The sequence below is a fragment of the Mesocricetus auratus genome, unplaced genomic scaffold (assembly GCF_017639785.1).
Source record: "Mesocricetus auratus isolate SY011 unplaced genomic scaffold, BCM_Maur_2.0 Super-Scaffold_100008, whole genome shotgun sequence".
Taxonomy (NCBI): domain Eukaryota; kingdom Metazoa; phylum Chordata; class Mammalia; order Rodentia; family Cricetidae; genus Mesocricetus; species Mesocricetus auratus.
The window spans coordinates 5581414-5594609 of NW_024429192.1; the positions used below are offsets into that span (position 1 = coordinate 5581414).

The 13196-nt window shown below is 52.1% G+C and overlaps 1 protein-coding gene across 1 annotated transcript in view; it reads right to left on the bottom strand.

The window, feature by feature from the left end:
- Positions 1–5220: 5220 nt before the first annotated feature.
- Mrps6 (mitochondrial ribosomal protein S6) overlaps positions 5221–13196 on the bottom strand; it is a 71238-nt gene continuing 63262 nt past the window's right edge. The window contains exon 7 of the mRNA XM_040750354.1: positions 5221–5674. Within this exon, the coding sequence (XP_040606288.1) occupies positions 5482–5674 (193 nt within the window). The 3' untranslated portion in view covers positions 5221–5481. The remainder of the gene's footprint in view (positions 5675–13196) is intronic.

Below are 13196 nucleotides of genomic sequence, written 5' to 3' on the forward strand. Positions count from 1 at the left end.
GCTCTGTTCTGCTGGGGGTCACTGGGCAAGCAGTTCTACATTCTGGTAGGCCCTACGACCTCTTGTGAATACAGACAACCTCATCTCAGCCCTCACCCTTACCCCTGGGGAGGCTGGGGGACCACTGCCTTCAAACCAGCAAGCGTTTGGCACAGGGTTTCTGAGTCAGAGGGCACATCTTTTTTGTTTGTTTGTTTGTTTTTTGTTTTTGTTTTTCGAGATACGGTTTCTCTGTATTGTTTTGGAGGCTGACCTGGAACTCGCTCTGTAGACCAGGCCGGCCTTGAACTCACAGAGATCTGCCTGCCTCTGCCTCCCGAGTGCTGGGATTAAAGGCGTGCACCACCAATGCCCGGCTTCAGAGGGCACATCTTACACGAGCCAGTAAACACAGCCTTGCCTCTTGGCTATTCCAAACGATCCTGTAGGAACCCCTTGGGGCCACAGGAGATCCACGCTGCAGAGGTCTGGACTCTAAGACTTCCCAGCCTCCCCTGCAGTGGCCTGGACTCTTAGACTTCCCAGCCCTTGGCGCCAACACAATGAGTTCCATCTATCACACCACACTCACCTGTTCTGGGAGCCCCCCCCCCCGAAACACACGCCTCCCTGTCTCGCTGACCAGTGCTCCACCCTTGCCGGTTGTCCCTGTGCCAAGCGAAATGCCAGCGCTGCTAGCAAACTTCCGGGGCCACTCCCCATTTACACCGTGCTTGGTTTGGATCACAACTATCGTTTTTCATTACGACCTGCGGCTTACAGAGCGAATTCCACTTCCTCTGCTACCTGTGAGAGCCTGGAGGTCGGTGGGTAGCACTGCCCAATGCATACAGTGCCCGCTGGGTGCAATGCAAACACACCCCCGGGGTAAATGTGCCAAGAAGAAAGCTTGGTGGTGCCAAGATGCTTGCAAAAAAGAGGCCTGGGCTCCAGGAAACCCATGAGCTCCCTTTGAAGACCTGCAATGAAAAAAATTCCCCCAAGGAGACCCAGCTCCACTCCCAGTGAGGAGCCTGGGGCCCCAGTCTAACTGTAGGGCAGGAAGGGCCCCCGAGAGGTCACCCACGCAGGAGCCCTGGGCTGCAGGCCAGCAGGGTCTGCCTCCAGAAGGGTGTATCAAGCCAAAAATGACGTTGGGAACCAGGTGGACAGGCTCCCAATCTAACTCCTCCCCTGTGGCTTGAGATGAGGGTATTTTCTCTGAGCCTGGTGCCTTCTATGCAGCACCGGAAGACTGACCCCACCGTTAGGAAGAGGGTAAATGAACAACGTTCACACTGAGCTCTGGCTGGACACACAGACCTCAGATGCGCTAGGCCTGCACCGGACTCTTAACACCGTCAGGTAGACCCAGAGGCAGGGAAACACACTTTAAGGCTTTAAACACTCCATCTCTAACATGTAGTTCTCTGTGGATGCCCGCAACAGGGGCATCGCTGGACCAGCTGTCAACTTGTGAATGTGTTGAGGACGTCTTCCCAAGGGCTACCTCACGCCCTGGCTCTCCACAGGACTGAGCCACAGTCTGTACCCACGGACCACCGACAAAGCGTTGCTATTACAAGGACTCGAGGCCTCCTCTGGTAGGAGATGGTGGGGTGAAGCAGAAGAGGAACTTTGGACCCTGGGAAGTTGAGAGGGCTGTGAGGAGAAGCGTCGCTTGGCCAGTCTACTCTCTAGATGTTTCTTTTAAGGGTGTCGTTCATTAAAGGCTTCTTAACCGCTATTATTGATTGTTCAGGAACCTCACATCATGTGCCCCATGTCTTCCCTATCTACCCTCTCCCCCATGACCTCCTCCCATACACACAAAAGGGGGAGGGGGGAACCCCTTTTGTGTTGTCCATACATTCACTGGAGCATGGTCAAGTTCCCAGTGGCCAGCCCGAGGGAGGGTGAGTCTTCCTCCTCCTGCGTCCATATCAGAAGCCATCAACCGAGGGGGAGCCACGCATCGGCCAGAGCGGGGAGTGGCTAGCTCTCCCGTGTCCACACCACCACCTGCATGCACCGCAATGCTGTGCTGTGGGCCAGCCCGGGGCAGGCCCAGTTCTCCTGTGCCCAGGGACATTAACTTGGCTTCAGGCAGCACCCCTGACCATACATACCTGACCTGTAACGATAAACGGCACGTCGGTGAGGGTGTAGGTACTGTTTATTGCAGAAATTACTTACAAGAGAAAACGGGCCACCCAGAAGAGGCAAGAAGCTCTTGCTACCGAACCGGAAGCCGAAAAGAGGGCGAGAGGCTGTGCTGCTTGGTCTTTTATTTCATCCTCCGTACACGCCTCTGGCCACGCCCAAAAGTGGGCCTGGCTAGCGGCGTAGTTCTCCGCCCTGTCTCTAGTCACGCCCAAAGTGGGTGTGGTCAGTGGCGCAGTTCCACCCTTTCGTTACCACATCCGTATGCGTCTCTAGATCACCACGGTCCTAAGTTTACCCCTACACATACCCTCTTGGGCTTTGGTGGTGGTAACAGAGGTTACAGACATGGACGCCATCCTTGATCACATCAAGACCATTGACCCACTGTTGTCCCTCAGAGGCCGCATGAGCCGCAACATGGTCCCAGATGGCTACACGTGCCACTCACATCAGCATGGCTACCCGAGGCAGCAAATCCCGACGGCATTCCCAAGTCACCGGGGCTCCGTCATGGACCACAGGCAACTACACGGCCTCTGGTACCATCACAGGACCATGGTGGTTCTTCAAGGCGGTCAAATCCAGAACGGGAACATTTCCCCACCTGGGACCTCCACTGTTACCCAGAGCCAGGGGGGATCCCGAGGTTGGGCAACTAGTTCAGGGGCTGAGTCTGCGTCTACATAAGCTCCGGGCTGCTGTACATCATCCTGCTGACCCTCCTGGGCAATGACAGCGTTTTCACCTTTCACCGACATCACATGTCCCGTTCTGCCTCTCTCCCTAGTGCATACACTGCTGTTCTTCTCTCTCTAACCTCTCCGTTGAGTATTTGTTTATTATGGTGGCGCCCATTGGGTGACTTCTGCCCGCCCTGGGCCACCTAAGCCTATGGACTTAACTGTCGAGGAGAAAGTCCTTTGCTGAGTCCAAGAATCACGGATTGAGTTAAGCTAAGAGTGTCAGTTTAAGATGACACTGTCCAAGGTAGACCAGATAGTCAAGATTACAAATCTAACATATCCTTTGGAAGGATGTGAATCCACAGGGAGCTAAAGCCTTAAGGCCCAAGCTATTGGGCTTCTGGAGCTCAGGTCCCTGACTTCTCGAGTTTATTTCCCAGAATTCTCCAGACTTCCAACTCTAGCCCCTTGAGGTCTCATCATGCTGCTTCCCTCCATGCACTGTTCTCCCGCTCAGGGTCTTGGGTATCCCTGCTGGTACCCTCGCTTTCAGGCCCTCTCTCTCACACGCTCTGCAGCTGCCATTGGTGGGGGGACTTTTCCGTTTGGTACCTTCTGGATACCTAGCCAGCTAGTTAGCAGCTGTCTTGCTCATTGCTAAGCTCAAGCTTAACGTTCACTAAGGCAGCAGAGAACTGGAACAGTTCCTCAGACTGTCACCAGCCAAGGACGACTGGACGTTTACCTCTGACAGAAAACGCACAGCCTGGAAATGGCTGCCATGGGCTCCACCACCAGGCACACCCAGGCAGAAGCTGCAGTAAGCCACTGTGTATCCCCATTCAGCAATGAGTGACTTGAACTTCAAGCGTTCACATGGGAGGTAGCAGTGTTGATACTGGGTTCCACTCAGCCGCCCCCTTCCTAACACCCAAACTGTGCCACAGGGGCTCTCAATACTCTGATGACCTGGAATGCCCAATGATGAATGACAGCTGTCTCCTCAGGGTTAGCGCCACGCTTGGGTCACGAGAACAGATGCTAGGCCCTCAGCAACCATTTTCCCCAGACACTGTGAACCTCTTTCAACTTCAGAGACAAAGTCAGTATCGACACTGCAAGGCAGAGAGGAACCAAGGAATATCAGAGTCCCCCGTTGGAGGTCCCGGCTATCATGTGGTAACTGGGGTTAAGGTGGGACCCATGTCGAGCTTCTTCACCCAAAAGCGTGGGGGACAGTGCTCCCTCAAAAGGCTGAGATTAAATGAGGTTAGCAGACAACACATGCACGTGGCGCACGACACGGGCTTCATCAGCTGTAGACACCACACCCACGGAAAAGCACGCGGGACGCAAGGCGCGCAGTGGAGGGACGTGGGCTCCCGTGAGTCCTGCCAAAGGCCGGCGGTCCCAGGGAATTCATAGTGAACAGGAGGCAGTAGGTCTTCCGTGGGTAACCTCTGCCCTACTGCTTTTATCCCCAGTCTCCAGGTCTGAACCTCTTAACTGACACATTGTTTAAAACTGTGAGATTTGTCTTTGTGTGCATGGGTGTTTGGCCTGCAGGTGCCCGTGTGACATCTGCACGCAGTGCCCACTGAGGACAGAAGAGGGGACCCCCCGGACTAGAGCCACAGGCGGCTGGGGGCTGCTACGCACGAGGGTGCTGGGAATTGAATCCGGCTCCTCCAGAAGAGCAGCCTCAGAGTCATCTCTCTGGCCTCATTGACTGCTCTCCAGAAAAACGTTTCATAATTTTTACTTGGGAGAAGTTGAAGCAGGTGCTGTCTGGGCTCGCGGGACAGGAGCAGTGACAGACTAATGGTCAGTGCAGAGACAGCCAGCTTTGCACACGACAGCAGCACTGTGGGTCACACGTACAGGTCTGTGTCCCTCGTCCTTCCCCTTCCTGCTGCGAGACAACCTGATGCTGTAAGGCAGCCCAGGTGATGGGTACCTCCCACCAGAGGAGTTTCGTCGCCTGTGAGGACAGGGGACCCTATGCAGGCACCATCTGAGAAGACTAAAGGACTGCTCATTCCACCAGCTCCAGGGGAGCCAACGATGAGCTCCTAGGGACTATTACTCCAGGGAAAAGCCTATGTGTATCTAATGGACACCACCCCTCTGCCTTCTTCAAAAGGGCCAAGGGACAGGGGCAGAGGTAGAGGCCAGTGGCGAGGGGACGGCAGGAAGCAATGCTGATTGATGCCGACTGCTTCCTCAAAGGCTGCTGCTATGTGGCCAGGGGGAAGCAACAATTCTGTAGGCTGTCTGTGGTCCAGGATCCGACTCACCAGATCCCAAACTTCAGAGTGCCCCCGCACAACTGCAGCTGCTAGCTTTGGGGTACACCGGGCTGGGGCGGGGGGGGGCCATACACAACTCAGACTGGTGAAGTCACGTTTATTACTCTGCTCTGTTTTCCACACAGTTCTGCAAGACAACCAAGCTGACAATTTGCTCTCCCAAATGCTGCAGTGGTAAAACCTCACTGACAATCACACGAGGCCGACGGACCCAACATCGGTCTGCAGGCACTGGAGACGGCAGGGCAGGCCTTGGCGAGCGGCTCCCACCCCCCGCAGCGGGAGGATCATGGGCTAAAGCAAATAACGCCTCGGCAGCCTTGGTGCGACTCTGGGAAGCCGTCTTATTTCTTCCTCTTCTTTGTTGAATACAGCTTTTCTTCCAGTGGGACTGGGATGATGCCAGCACACTCTCTTACTTCCTGGGTCAGAGGGTGCTTCACGACATTTGGTCTAACCACATCGACGTCTCGAGTCAAGTGATCCAGTATGCTGTCCACAGCACTTGTGGGGGCATAAAAATCCACCAGGAAATACCTGCAACAAGACAGAAATGGGTGAGTTTCCGCCCCTGAATGTAACAGTCCTGCTACTTCTGTCAGTGGAGATTTCTCTTCCCAGAGCGAGCTCACCGCTCACACACTCACGTGCAGCCGCAGCGGGCGGGCCCAGTCTCCTTCCAGACTGGGTTTCTCATTACGTCCCTGTGGAAACGATCCTAACCCACCTTTACGGCAGCAAAAAGGCATTGTGACATCAGCCACAGCAGGGCATAGTACAAAATAATGGTGAAGTTACATACTCAGAATTTTCTAGCCTGTCAGCGAGAATGGAATTCTAAATCACCTACTGATTCTTTTTATGAAACATTAGGAGGTCTTCTAATTTTCCAAAGAACTTTCCCTGTGACTCAGTGCCCCCAATAGGAACAGTACAGACCATTAGTCAGCCAGCCATGTCCCACAGTAAAGACAAGGACCTACGTGGAACTACCCTGTAGGAACACGAACCGACAAGGCACACAAGGCAAATGGCATGGCCCTTCAGTAAGACAATGAATGTGACATTAATTATTCATCTGACTGACATAAATGGCATTATAGACAGTTACGGTCCAAAACTTTATTAGTTCCCTGCTGGACAATGATACAAAGGACTGTCCCATGCCCACCCTGCTGTCCACACTCAGAAGTAGCCAGGGGCAGTGGTGACACCTGAAACCCAGCACTCCAGGTGCAAAGGGAGAGTGGCTACTTCAGGTTCAAAGCCACGGCTCTGTAGAGTGAATTCAGGCCAGCGAGGAGCTCAAGAGCTCCAATAGGTCAGGGGCAGGGCTCAGGTCACCTCTGCACTGTTTGATTTCGATGGCATGCTAAAGGCAGCCGGCAGAGCACTCGGAAGCTTTGGGAATGTTCTAGCTGGGTGAGATGATCTTTCTCGCCCTCGGGAGTCTCAAGCACAGTCCCATCTGAGGTTCTGTCCTCAAGGCTCCTCTCGCCCAAACCCCACAGCTGGGCCCACTTCTGAGTCTCCTGACCACCTCCCTCAGAGCAGCCTCACCTGGTCCACGCCCGGCACGGCCCCCCACTGCTCGCTCACGGCTTGCCTCCTGATCAAGGTTGTGTCGCTGCCAGAGTGGCCCCTCTGCCCAGACTGCCCATCTCACGCCTTTAAAACAGTACTAGGCAGGAAGCGTCCTCCGTCAGGCAGCCCTTGCTCTGCAGTGCAGGAAGGTGCTGTGTGGGCTCTTGTGTAGGTTATACAGACTTATGTACCTGCAAACAAGCCCTCGGCCATGTTCCCGTAAGCAACCTGATGACTCACAAACCAACAAACGAGGAAAAGACGTGAACATCGAAAGGGACTAAGAGTGAAGAAAAGAGAGAGAGCAAGGGAGGGAGGAGAACAGGAAAGGGCGACGGGAGACAACGTGATCAAAATACATCAAGCACGTGAAAATGCCGCAGTGAAACCCATTACTACGTATAATTAATACATGCTAGTAATAAAGGTTATTCTTTGGGGTACCTTTCTGCTATTTAGACTGACAATGGGTAAGAATTTTTCAATTATTTAGATGTCCATTCTCTCCAATCTGACTTTCAGTTCCGACAACTCAATCAAAATACCAACAAATTCTCAAGTTCATGTAGAAATACACAGAATGTACAACAGCCAAACAACTTTGATTATAATGAGGTGATAAAATCATCACCTGTTCCAAGACTTAAAAGGCAATGGTGATGCAGACAGCGTGAGCAGACAGACACACAGACAGCAGGAGTACACAGACACACAGTGTGAGTACACAGACACACACACAGTGTGAGTACACAGACACACACAGTGTGAGTACACACACACACACAGTGTGAGTACACAGACACACAGACAGTGTGAGTACGCAGACACACAGACAGTGTGAGTACACAGACACACACACAGTGTGAGTACACAGACACACAGACAGTGTGAGTACACAGACACACACACACAGTGTGAGTACACAGACACACAGACAGTGTGAGTACACAGACACACAGACAGTGTGAGTACACAGACACACAGACAGTGTGAGTACACAGACACACAGACAGTGTGAGTACACAGACACACACAGTGTGAGTACACAGACACACACACAGTGTGAGTACACAGACACACACACAGTGTGAGTACACAGACACACAGACAGTGTGAGTACACAGACACACAGACAGTGTGAGTACACAGACACACACACAGTGTGAGTACACAGACACACACACAGTGTGAGTACACAGACACACAGACAGTGTGAGTACACAGACACACACACAGTGTGAGTACACAGACACACACAGACAGTGTGAGTACACAGACACACACACAGTGTGAGTACACAGACACACAGACAGTGTGAGTACACAGACACACACACAGTGTGAGTACACAGACACACACAGTGTGAGTACACAGACACACACAGTGTGAGTACACAGACACACACACAGTGTGAGTACACAGACACACACACACAGTGTGAGTACACAGACACACACACAGTGTGAGTACACAGACACAGACAGTGTGAGTACACAGACACAGACAGTGTGAGTACACAGCACACAGACAGTGTGAGTACACACACACACACAGACAGTGTGAGTACACAGACACACAGACAGTGTGAGTACACAGACACACAGACAGTGTGAGTACACAGACACACAGACAGTGTGAGTACACAGACACACACAGACAGTGTGAGTACACAGACACACAGACAGTGTGAGTACACAGACACACAGACAGTGTGAGTGCACAGACACACAGACAGTGTGAGTACACACACACACACAGTGTGAGTACACACACAGACAGCACGAGCAGACAGACCCACACAGACAGCGCAGGTGAGGAGTCTTCCCAACAAGCAGTGGGAAGTGTTCCTGGAAAAGAACGCTTTGTCCCACACTCGGGTGCCACACAGGAAAACTAGCTCAAAAATGGAACAGACTGAAACCAAACTATTAAATTTCTAGAAAAAAAAAGTTTAAAAAGCCTTGGTAACCTTGGGATTATGCCAAGATTCATCAGATACCACAAAAAAGTACAAGTCATAACTAAAAAAGAAACATAATAAAATAGACCATCAAAATTAAAAACAACTCTCTAAGTAAAAAGAGAGCTGCAGACAGGATTTGTTAATTACAACTAGGAAAATACACCTGACTCTAGCATGCAATGAACTCTCAAGTTTTTAATTTAAACATAAACAAAATAATTTTAAGCAACAACAAAATGAGCCTGACTTTTAAAGCAGCGGTGAAGAACAGATCAAAGGGAGCCGTGACAAGGCACACGGATGGGCGCTGTGGTGGCGTGGGCAGGAGTGGCCCCACAGACTCGCGTGCTCGACTACCTGACCCACAGGGAGTGGCGCTGTTGGTAGGTGTGTCACTGTGGGGGCGGGTGTGAGGTCTCACATGCTCAGCCTACTGTGGCACACAATCTCCTCCTGCTGCCTGCAGATCGAGACACAGGACTCTCAGCTCCTTCTCCAGCACCGTGTCAGCCTGCACGCCGCCACACTGCCCGCCATGACGATAATGGACCGAGCCTCTGAACTGTAAGCCAGCCCCCAATTAAATGTTTTCCTTTATATGAGTTACTGTGGTCATGGTATCTCTTCATAGCACTAGAAACCCAAGTCAGCTGCTTAAAAATCATCAATAAGATACAAATTAGAACCAAAGAGAGAATTACTGTATTAGCAACTTTTCTGTTGCTGAATAAAACACCACGACTAAGGCAACTTACAGAAGGGTTTTCTTTGGCTTAAAGTCCCCAAGGACCAGATGTCCATGATGGCAGGACATGCACAGTGGCCGGAACAGGAAGCTGAGAACACACATCTCAACTGCACACAGGAAGCACAGAGTGAACTGGAAATGGGGGTAGCCATAAACCCTCAAAGCCCGCCCACAGCCAAGCGCTTCCTCCCGCAACGCTTGCTTCCTCAGGTTCCACCTCTCCAAGCAGCAGCACCAACAGAAATTCAGTCTCCAAGTACAGGAGCCTAGAGGGGACATTTCTCGAGCAAACCACCACACCACTAGGATGGCTTCTTGGGGCAGTAACTTGTCTATTTACTCATTGAATAGATGATTATTATTGTGATGACTATGGGGACTACACACCAATCTCCCCAAAGCTTAATTACATTCATCTCTCTCTCTCTCTTTCTCTCTCTCTCTCTCTCTCTCTCTCTCTCTCTCTCTCTCTCTCTCTCTCTCGTTCCAAACACAACTAAAAAGTTGCAACCACCCAATTAATGAATTATGTGTACTCAATTAATGAATTGCTCATTTGTTTAACACTGAATCACGATTACTCACCGTAAGCAAGGCTGGGAAGCAGAACCTAACACGTTAAGTGGGAGTTATCTCGAACCAACTCCCCCATGCCAACAGCTAGTACCTCTCACTGGCTCATCCATTTCACGTTGGCTACTTGGCGGCAGGGGGAATGCTTTAATCCAACACAGCCCACACATTTCTCTCTTCCCACCATCCATTATTGTTTCTCTGAGTACTAATCAGAGTGTTCTTCAAACTGCCATGAGAACAGTCATACCTGAGTTGGCAGCGGGAGTCTCTGGACACACCCATTCTCTGAGGAGGCTCCTTTTACTTTGCTCTGTGTCCCTGCAGGGCCCTGTACTGCTGGAGGACGCAGACGGATGCTCACCCTGCTCCTGACGGACGCTCACCCTGCTCCTGACGGGCGCTCACCCTGCTCCTGACGGACGCTCACCCTGCTCCTGACGGACGCTCACCCTGCTCCTGACTGGTGCTCACCCTGCTCCTGATGGGCGCTCACCCTGCTCCTGATGGCGCTCACCCTGCTCCTGACGGATGCTCACCCTGCTCCTGACGGATGCTCACCCTGCTCCTGGCTACTCTGGGCCCTGTGATGCATGAGCCTGTGATGCCCCCAAGCCTTCCCTCCCTAAGTTCTAGGAAAGCGAATTTATTTAAATATCAGTTCTGAGACACTAAGGTTTTGCCCATAGTCCTGTCAACTGCCTCACACACGTCTTAAGCACATCTTAAGAAGGCAGAACAGTCTGAACCGTCTAGGAGAAAGTGTGCTTACAGGTGCCAACAGGCAACTCAACCCTCTTCCAGCCAATGGCAGGCTTCCATAGTCCCGATACCAAACCGCCCTCCATGCAGACCAGCAGAGCCTTGAAATACTGAAATACCATCAGAGCAAAAGGAATCCCCAGGATGGACGCACAGAGCCAGGTGCACCAGACACCTCCTGGCTCAGATCTTGAAAACGAGGGTCTCAGGCATGTCAATTTCCAAAGGGCCTTCACATCCCCACAGCTGCTCCTGAGGAGAAGGACAGAGGGCGGCAGAACCCTCACGCGTGTCCACTGAGGAGAGGGAAGCAGGGGACATGAAGTTGAGCGAGGGGGTGGTGGGTCCAGCATCGTTTTCTAGAGTATGGTTTCCTGTACGTCACCTCTTTTCAACATCACAATCCAACACCAGGAACAGACACAGAAAGCTCCTATCACCACCCGCGGTTTCCTCGCTGCCGTGTGGCCACAGTGACGACTCAAACAGATGAGGTCTTCCGTAAGTGACAGAGAGGAAAACACAGCCCAACCCCTTCATCTGAGGACATGACAACCAGAAAGGGAACTAAATGGTCTACTCCCGGAACCTGGAAGCCAGGGGTCCAGGCTGCAGTTCCGGGATAAACCTCATCTCTCACAATGGGTCACTGGCACTCTGGAAGGTTCTCGGGGATAAAGCAAAGGCTTTGGGTCTTCAGGATGTGCTATGGCTTGCCTTTTGGGGTCCCCATTGCTACCAAGCCCTGTGACCTTTACCCTTTAATTCACCTCCTCCCGGTTTCCAGTCCTTTGGCAACCAAACGCAAACAAGAGCTCTGGGCAAACTGCAAGTAGGCTGTGCCCACAACCACAGCGTGTGCCTGTCCCTTCAGGGTTATCGCTCTTCGGATCTGCGCCCGGGGCTGTGGGCAAAGACTGTTGCTACTCCCCGGGCTCCCCACCACGCCATGGAAATTTCCACGAAAAGGAAACGCCAAGCAGAGGAGGGCCAAGTAGCAGATACACTGTATTCACCTCTCCATGAAAGCAGCACCGCCACCGCCGCTGCCACCGCCTCCAAAACCAAGCTACCCTAACCCTAAGCTGCCAGTGGTCCTCAGCCCTGGGCCTGCGTGGCCCGGTCTCTCTCACACAGAGCTGCTTACAGCCACTGTTCCTCTTTCTAGCTATCTAAGTAAACTTAAGCAAATGTGTCTTGCAGACAAGCCTCAGAAGGCCAAAGCAATTAGATGCGCAGGGCTTCAGCCTTCTAGAACAGTCCTTTGGCCAGCTGGGCTGTGTTTTCCTGTCTGTCTGTCTGTCTGTATATCTATCTATCTATCATCTACCTATCATCTAAGTATCTACCACTTACGACCTATAATTCTATAACTTTTTGGCTCCTAAAGCTGTCAGTGCTTCCTATGTCTTGGAGTCACAAGGCGGAAACACGACACTGAAGTCTTAGCATGTGGATTCTCTGATCTCCATGCATTTCCTCACTAACGGTGGGAAGAGCTAGAGCTACGACCCATCTGTACCAGCCCTGAGAGGCCTATAAGAGGACATTCCAATAAGTAATAGTAAAGAAACACTCTAGTTACTAAGTTTCCATTTTCAGTTTTTATTTTAATCAGTAATTGAACCAGTAAGTGGACAAATCTTTCTGGAAAACATCAGTGCAATAACCTAAAATCTAATTACACCACACAACTTGGCATTTTTCAATCACGTGCTGCACACCAGGCAGCCAGGAAGTGTGAATATCCCTATGGCAGCCTTGAACACAGAGCCCAACGGTGTTTATGCTGAAAGGTCTACTTCCCATGTGTGGCTCTAATTACGGAACCTTCTCATGGACAGAGTGAACACCTGCTCTCCCAAGCATCTCCCTTCTCTAGAGAGCTGCACGCCAACCCTGCAGAAATGGAAGTGAGGGGTGGGGCGCTCACTGCTGCTGGGCAGGGAGGGGTGGGGGGCTCACTGCTGCTGGGCAGGGAGGGGTGGGGGCTCACTGCTGCTGCTCAGGGAGGGGTGGGCGCTCACTGCTGCTGGGCAGGGAGGGGTGGGGTCAAAACAGATTGAGTGCACTAGCCCACATCTCATTACAGACACAATGTTCAAGTCTGGAGGGCAGTGAAGTACTTCTGCACACTCGGGTCTGAGGATGACAACTTATCCTCCTTTGAATTCAAGTCACTTTAACATCACAAAACTCTCCACAAGGACCAGGGCTCCTGAGCTGAGAGGACCCAGAGACTCGGTTTTGCAGGGCAGGCCATGCCCAACGCCAGGAACAATGCTCGCAAGCTGGCTCCCTGCAAGGTAGTGCTCCCCCAGGAAACCCGCCTCGGTTCCTGCCAGTCCTCTGAAAGCCCTTCACCACCCCAAGGTCAGCATCTGGCACAGGGCTGTCGATGCCCAGAACTGAACTCCCAGCCCTGCCGC